This window comes from Bos indicus x Bos taurus, chromosome 11 (genome assembly GCF_003369695.1).
Source record: "Bos indicus x Bos taurus breed Angus x Brahman F1 hybrid chromosome 11, Bos_hybrid_MaternalHap_v2.0, whole genome shotgun sequence".
In the NCBI taxonomy this organism is placed as follows: domain Eukaryota; kingdom Metazoa; phylum Chordata; class Mammalia; order Artiodactyla; family Bovidae; genus Bos; species Bos indicus x Bos taurus.
In genome coordinates, this window is record NC_040086.1 from 85739360 (window position 1) to 85747761 (window position 8402).

Sequence of the window (8402 nt, forward strand, 5' to 3'; positions counted from 1 at the left end):
ACCCTGGGCCAGCCCTGGCCACGTGAGCATCGCCTGGACCCCAGGCAATCCTGCTCCCCTTTCCGGCACGAGCCCAGGCCAGGTGCCTCCCTGTCTGCCCCGCAGCACAGAGGATGGATCCTGGTCCCGGGCTCCCTGGGGTGGCCGGCACCGTTTCAACTGGGATCCACTGTAGGCAGGCTCCCCTCACTCCAGCTTCACCCTGGCCGCCCTGCCCATGACATGGGTAACGAAAGAGATGGAGACGCCGACTGGAGAGCCGACCCTCGCGGCAGCTTCTGTCTGAGGACCCACGTCTTCCCGGGTGACAGTATTAGGACGGTGCTCGCCCTCCCTATAGAGGGGCATCTGCGGCAAATACACCCTCCCGCTGTGTTGCAGGCACTGCTGTAAACAATCACACAGGGTAATTCATTGAACCTTCCCAACAATCTGACAAAATCAACCATTTTATCCCTATATGTGGTAGCAGAAAACTGGCTCCCCAAAGATGTCCATGTCCTACACCCTGGGACCCTGCATGAAAAAGGGATTTTGTAGGTGTGATTAAATTAAGGACTGTGAGCTGGAGAGATTATCCCAGTCGTCCAGGGTGGGTAAGTGTAGTCACAGGGTCCTTAAAAGATAGGGGAGGGAGGTAGAGAGAGAGAGAGATTTGAAGATACCAGGAGATAAAACCAGTCAATCCTAAAGGAACTCAACCCTGGATATTCACTGGAAGGACCGATGCTGAAGCTGAAGCCCCAAAACTTTGGCCACGTTGGTGCGAAGAGCCAACTCATTGGAAAAGATCCTGATGCTGGGAAAGATTGAGGGCAGGAAGAGAAGGGGGTGACAGAGGATGAATGAGATGGTTGGCTGGCATCACTGACTCAAAGGACATGACTTTGAGCAAACTCCGGAAGGTGGTGAAGGACAGGGAAGCCTGGTGTGCCGCAATCTATGGGGTCACAAACAGTTGGACATGACGAGCAACCAAAAAACAACAACATTTCTGCCCTTGAGGGTGAAGGAGCCAAGGGCCAAGGAGTTTGAACAGCTTCCAGAAGCTGGAAGAGGTTAGGCATCAGATTCCTCCAGCCTCCAGAAAGGAATGTGGCCCTACCAACGCCTTCAGTTTAGTTAGTCCAGCAAGAGCTGCTTTGGATTTCTATCTTCAGGATTGCAAGATAACATGCATGTGTGGTTTTGAGACCCTCAGTTTGTGGTCACCTGTTAAGCAGCAATGGAAACACCACATCACAGGTGGGGAAATGGCCTGAAGGCTCCAGTGACCTGCCCAAGGCTGCAGGTGTGGTCAGCACTCCTGACCATGTGCATGGCCCCCTCTCGTGGGCCGTGACCCCTAGGAAAGCCCCACCATCGCCAGTTACATGGCCTTGGGCAAGCCCTCGAATCCTGTCCTTCTCAGGTGTGACAATGAGCCAGGAGCCCTCTTGACCTCGTGTGGGGCTCAGAGATACTAACCCCCAGCTTGTGTGGGATGCTGTCTGAGGCTCTGGCGATGGCTCCCAAGCAGTGTCCGCCCAGCCCTCCTCTTAGATGGGCTGCAGCTCCTCTTCCAGCTTCTTCTTCCGGGCTCCTTCCACGAAGAAGAAGTCAAGGCCGATGAGGGTTTTCCCCAGAGGCGTGTCCACCCGGCTGCCCACGGCCCGGTTCGTGGAATTGGGGACAGTGTCAGAGAAGCGAGGCACATGGTCTGGCAGCTTCACAGGCTCCTTCTTGTTGCCCTGAGGACAGGGGGACAGTGAGGGTCATCTGCTGGGGGAAAGACAACTGGAGAGGCCTGAGCAAGGAGGAGAAGGGGGAGGGGCAGGTGACCTCTGCAGGAAGCATCCTCTGGGGGCCTGACCCCAGACCCTGCTCTGGATCAAAACTCAACTCTCCAGCCCAGACAGACGCCCTCTTCATCCTTCTCACCCCTAGGGCTGCCTACCCAGCGGCTTCCCTTCCCAGACCTCTTCACTGGGTTGCTTGACCTGCAATGGCCGAGGGAGGTACCACATTTAACTCTTTCTCCATTGTCCTGGCTGAAGAAGCTGCCCTATTCGTGGTGGGAGTACCATGGGTTGGTTTTATTTCTTTGGTCAATTTTTACTTTAAGTCTAACACACACATTACATTTATATTTAAAGTCACTCAGTTGTGTCTCTTTGCAATCCCATGGACTATACAGTCCATGGACTTCTCCAGGCTAGAATACTGGAGGGGGTAAGCCTTTCCCTTCTCCAGGGGATCTTTCCAACCCAGGGATCGAACCCAGATCTCCTGCATTGCAAGCGGATTCTTTACCACCTGAGCCACAAGGGAAGCCCAAGAATACCAGAGTGGGTAGACTATCCCTTCCCTAGCGGATCTTCCCGACCAAGGAATTGAACCGGGGTCTCCTGCATTGCCAGTGGATTCTTTACCAACTGAGCTACCAGGGAAGCCAAAAATCTGACGCTTCCTGCTGCTTAAGAGAGAGAGAAAAATGTCTGACTTTGCAGCCTGTTTCCTCCATTTGGAGACCCCTAGCCCTCCTGCCTGTTACCTTCTCATTCCTCCTTTTCTTTTAGGAGAATTATGTTGCCTCACCAATTTAGGGACGACGCCCCTTATCAGCTTGGAAGCAGTTACGGAATGAAAACGAAGCCCCTTTCCCTGGGCAACACACACACAAGTACCCAAGTCCCAGCTCAACCCAGCCCCCCAACTCCCCCTGCCCCCCAACAGGAAACAACCCCATCTGCCTCAGACGCCTACATTTAACCCTCAGTCACTGTCTCCACCTCCAAGGCCACCTGGTCTCGACCTCTTAACACCAGGAGCTGGCTTGCCTGGTTCTGAACTTTACCGTAAAGGGATCCTGTCTCTGCCCTCCGGCCCCTTTCTCTCACTACGTGATGAGAGATTCCCCCGTGTTCCCGTGTGTGGCTGCGGCTCCTTCGTTCTCCATGTTACACGGTACTCCGCAGTGTGGTTGTATGAATACTCCACAGGTCACTTATCTATTCTGCTATGGGGGCATTTGGGCTTGTTTCCAGTTTGAGGGGTCTTAGGAGGGGTGCACCTGAACATGCTACCTGGTGCCTTCTGTAAACTGATGGATGCGTTGAGTAAACGTCTGGATTATGACTAATCTGATAAGCCTTCCCTGTCCTTGTTTATGGTTAACGTTGTGCTGCTCTGTGTCAAATCGAAGTGACAGGACCAGTTTTTAAGAAACAGGATCCCAGCTCTCACCTGGGAAAGTCTGTGCGGAGATGGCCCCACGGTGTGGGGTTTCTGGGCAGGGCACAGGTCTCAGGTGTCAGGTTGCTGATACACAGCCCTGGGCAGGAAGAGACTCTGCAGCCTGGGAGCCCGAATCAGGGGCTCCAGGTTGGAATTCAGATCCTGTGAGCTAAATCTTCCATCTAAGGACCAAAAGCAGCCCCACAAGTCTAGTCTTACAGTTGTCAAACCATCCCTAAAACCCACAGGGGCCGCTGTGTCAGTGTGGCCACCACCTTGGTTGGCTGGTTACACTGTTCAGTTTCCAGTTTGGTTCTCTGACCATGCTTCTATCAGCCAGATCATTCTTCATTTGCTCATTGCTCTAACATGAACTGAGCACGAAATAGTTATTGGGTGCTGGGGGGTAAAGAATAGCTGGGGGTGTGTGTTCAGCAATGAAGCCATCTTTGTCCTTTCTCTGAGGGAGCCCATAGCCAGGTAAGATTGCTCATTGCACAATGTACCCAAGGAATGGGTGAGATGTGCTGGGGAGTGAAGAATATGGTGATCTGGCCATGCTTGCCAGGAAGGGGCCTCTTGGGTGGGGCCTTGAAGGATGAATAGGAGGCCATTAGTCTAATGAAGTGGGAAGGGCATAAAAGAGTGTGGAGTGAGCAAGGAAGGGGAGGAGGCAGGGCTGGATCATGGGAAGTGTTGTAAACCAAAACCGTCTTGGAAAATGCAGATTTATGGAAGGATTTTAAACCAGGGAGAGAGAGAGAGTTTTGCAGTTTAGAAAAGTCACTCTGGTAGCCACATGGAGGATGGATTCGAGCTGGTGATATTAGATGCAGGGAATTTTTTTACAAATGTGTTCACTCAGACTCATCCTCTCTGTGGGGCCAACCTCACCTCACTCTATCTTGCTGACACCGTCGGACCGAGAGAAACATGTCAGCAGCTGGTACCGACAAGTTCCAGTGAGTTCATCTCACTGCAGTCAAGGAACACTGGGGAAAATCCATTTCTAAATGCTCTAAGAAGTATTTTCTTTCCCATCAAATCCAGGGTTTCTGGAAACAAGGTTGCATTTTATTCATCTCTGTACATTCCAGCATCTAGCACCCAGCAGGTCCTCAGTAAACATGAGGTGCATGAATAAACACTCCAAGTGCAAGCATTTCAGATGGGAGCATGGTTTGTCTTACCATGGGGTCATAGTCTTTCAGGAAACTCCAGTTCTGAGCCCTGGAAAGGAAAACATGATGACAGTGTGATCCTCCGATGTTTTCACCATCATTTTAACAGGGTCACTCAGATGGTAAAGAATCTGCCTGCAACACAGGAGGCCCGGGTTCAGTCCCTGGGTCAGGAAGATCCCCTGGAGGAGGAAATGGCAACCCACTCCAGGATTCTTGCCTGGAGAATCCCATGGACGGAGGAGCCTGATGGGCTACAGTCCATGGGGTCTCAGAGTCGGACATGACTACATGACTAACACTTTCACTCCATTTCAAGGGAATAAGTTGCTGCCACAAATGCGTGTATTACATCATGGAGGAACTACAATCATTAAGTGGAACAAACTCCAAGGATCAACATTTCAACAGAGAGGAAAGTCTGATTGCAGAGGGTGTGGCAGGTGGATCAGGAAACCGGAAGCCATGTCATCCCAGGCCTCTGCCAGGGTGGGGTCGGGTGTGGCGGGGGACAGGTGGGGGTGGGGGTTGGTCTGCTGGGCTTTTGTGAAGAAAAGCCAGCTTTCATTTCCACAAAGCTTGGTAACCTTCCAGGGCATCCGGCAGAGGAAGGTGGGTGGTGGTGTGGGGAAGTGATACTGAGAAGAACGGCGTTATCTGTGCTGGCAGTTTCATTTTTAATCTATTTTTAAAAAGTCAAATAATTCTCCAAGACTTAAAAGAAAAAAAAGGTTTCTCTGCCCCAATCCACATAGACCACAAATACCATGACCTAGAGTCACAGCACCAGGGGCACCCTGTCTTTGCAAATGTCCCCTGTACCCTAACACACACACACTCCATCTCTCCGACTCCAATCCATCCGTCAGCAATTCTAATTCTACCACCAAAATCTCGCTTGAATTCTCCCACCGGTCCCCAGCTCAGGCCACCATGGACTCGCCCGGCTGCCGCCAGTTTCTTAAATGTCACTTGGCCCTGTCCCCGCTGCCCCTCCCCCACCACTTCGATGTGTTCCAGACACAGCAGCCAGACTGGTCACTTAGACTGTAAACTAGCTCCAGTCAGCCTCTTGCTTAAGACCCTCCAGGGTGTCCCATGACATTCGAAAAAAAGTTATTGGGACTTGGGTTACTGCCCGGCTGCCTCCTCCTACTCCCCACCCTGAGGCTGTTGTCCCCTTCCTGACCACCCCAGCCACACGCATGGTCTTTATGTTGTTGCTTTTTTTAATACACCAAACTCTTCCATGGCCCTTCTCATACTCGGGTCCCAGCCTGAGTGCCACCTCCCCAGCCAGGCCTCCATGAGCCCCTAGAAAAGCAAGACGCCATTCTGCTCCATTGGTTCCCTCCTGACACCAGCTGCATGTTGCTCTTGCCTGTGTCTCTGTTGCTTTTTGGCTGCCTTGTCCTGAGAGTGAGGACTCCATGGGGACGGGCCTGGGCCTGTCTTGTCCCCTGTGGTGGCCTGGCATGGCGGCGGCTCTTCTGGGACTTCTGGACTGAATGATGCCTGAAGGGACGCCCTTTGCCGGGTCAGAGGGCCGGCGCCCCTCCCCAGGCTGCTGCCACGGCTTCCTGACCTCCCCAGCTCCCACCCTCGCAGTTCATCCTTTGAGCTCCAGCTGGAAGGATTATTGCAAAGGGATGCCAGGCTTCCAGGATGGACACGGTGGGGTCTCACCTTCTGCCTACGTGGCCCTACTCTGTGGGCCCATGCTGGGCTCCCTCACCTCCCCCGGTCCAGGCTCTCGTTCCTTGGCCCAAGCACTTTTCTATCAGTGCCCTTAACCTGGCTTACTCCCTCTCACCCCCAGGTCTCCCTTTCTCCAGAAACTTCCTAGACCCTGAGCTAGGCTGGGGGGCCCTGGGGAGGGGACAGGGCAGGACACTCACCAGCGCTGCTGGCTCCTCCTCTCGGCCTCCAGCAGTTCCCTCCACAGCTGGTCCCGATGCACACCATCAGCCCCCAGGGCTGACCGTTTGGCCTTCGGGGCCTGGGGGCCACCCGTGGGACCCCTGCCCACCACAGAGCCTCCTGGGGCAGTGGACGGGACTGAGGCTGGAGGCCTGGTTGAAGGCAGTCAGTACTCAGCTGATGTAGTTCTCTGGAGCCCAGGAGTGGGGCGGCTTCCCATGGGTGCAAGTGTGTAAGAGTGTGTGTGTGAGAGAGAGAGAGAGACTCCTGCCTGAGCTCAGAGAGCTTTCCCGCATTCACACCAGGAGAGCTGTGCAGGGGTTCTGCTCTATGGCCCCCCGGATCCTGAGCTCAGAGTGGCCAATGGGGACCAGGCCCTCCAGGCTGCAGAGAGCGTTGGAGCCCAGTCGTGTCTGAGCTTCTGTCTGTGTTGACTGTTGCCCTGGGAACGGGCAGCTTCCTAGTGTGCTAAGGAGGGGGAGGGCCCTGTGTGTGTGTGTGTGTGTGTGTGTGTGTGTGTGTGACATCTGACCCCAGGCTTGGGTGGAGAGACTTCCTGGTCTGAGTCAAGCCAGCTTAGCTGCCCTCAGTCCTGCCCCCCTGCCCCGCTGGCTGGAGATTTCAGTAGAGCCTGGGGGAGAGGGGCAGTAAGAAGAGAGGTGAGTGGGAATCTGCCCCAGGTGGGTGCCATGGGGCTCACAGGAGAAGGTGGATGGGCGGTGCTTTGTGAATGAGAGTGTGGCGCTTTGCATACATGCCAGGCAAGGGAAGATCCGTGATGCTGCACAATTAACACCTGCTCTTCTGCAGAGAACTGGAGGGTTTGCAAAGTGTTGCCCTCGATCTTGCTTGACTCCCCCAGTCATGCAAAGCAGGCATCTCCAAGCCCACTCTACAGGTGAGGAAATGGAGGCCCTTGCCAGCACGATAAGTGGCTGCCCAGGGCCACTCAGGTATCAGTTGTAGCCGGGCCTTGAGTTCAGATCCTCGGAAGGAAACAGTGAGAGCCCCCAGGGTGGGCTTCTGAACCTTTGGCCCTGTTTCTGCTCTGACCCACTCAGCCCAGTTCCCTTGTGGCCCCAGGCCCCTCCTGCTCTGCTCAGCTGGCATCCTCAGATATCTTCCCCTTTGGTTTGTGTCCCCGGTCCATTGCACTTTCTGGGCTCTGGACTCCTTCTTACCCCTGTGTGTGTTGGCAAAGTCATGGATCTGTGGGATGACCCGCTGGGCATGGTGCTCCTGCCTCTGCAAGGCTGAGAAGCAGACACACTGGTGGATGGCTACACACATACACGAACACACACGCACACACACGCAAAGTCCTGCTGTGTGGATGGTGCCCAAGGCACCCCAGGGTGTTGGCACAGGTGTAGCCAACACACCAGCTGTTTGCCCACCCTGGGTGCATCTTTTGGATTCTGTTTTCATGAAGGAGGCCCCAAGGACTTGGGTCTTATGCGTGCAAAGCATTTCCAGACCGAAAAATTGGGGCAAATGCAAAAGCTTGCCAGGTGGCTCAGTGGGTAAAGAACCTGCCTGCCAGTGCAGGAGTTGAAGAGACTCAGGTTCTATCCTTGGCTTGGGAAGACCCCTGGAGGAGGAAATGGCAACCCACTCCAGTATTCTTGCCTGGAGAATCCCATGAATGGAGGAGCCCGGTGGGCTACGGTCCCTGGGGTTGCAAAGACTTGGACACACGACTGAGCTACTGACTGACTGAGTGCAAAAGCTTGGACACAGGAGAGAACAGCGGTATTTGAGCTCTGTCATTGGGGCTGCAGGGAGGGGCCCAAGCCACGGGCTGTCTGGAGCTGTGTGGGGAGCTTGTGCACAAGGGAGCGTTCCTGCCCTTGAGCCACAGGGCAGAGAAGACCAGGGAGGGGCGCGCAGGTGAGGGGATGTGGCTGTGGTCCAGGTAAGAGTAGGTGGTGAAGCCCCCGCTGGCCTTGGCTGAGAGCTGGAGGGAGGTGATGGGGTGAGAGCTGCCAGACTGCCGAGAGCTGCCGGCACTTGTCTAAGGAAGGGGCTGAGCGAGTGTGACCTGCTGGGACATCTGTCTAAAAGCAGGGGCTGCGGGGCTGGGCC

The 8402-nt window shown here is 54.6% G+C and overlaps 1 protein-coding gene across 1 annotated transcript; it reads right to left on the reverse strand.

The window, feature by feature from the left end:
* Window positions 1–877: 877 nt before the first annotated feature.
* On the reverse strand, window positions 878–6748 carry C11H2orf50 (chromosome 11 C2orf50 homolog). The gene is given in 3 exon segments (XM_027556074.1): window positions 878–1730; window positions 4407–4446; window positions 6296–6748. Coding segments are annotated over 3 exon segments (474 nt in total). The 5' UTR covers window positions 6538–6748; the 3' UTR covers window positions 878–1538.
* Between the last annotated feature and the right edge of the window lie 1654 nt (window positions 6749–8402).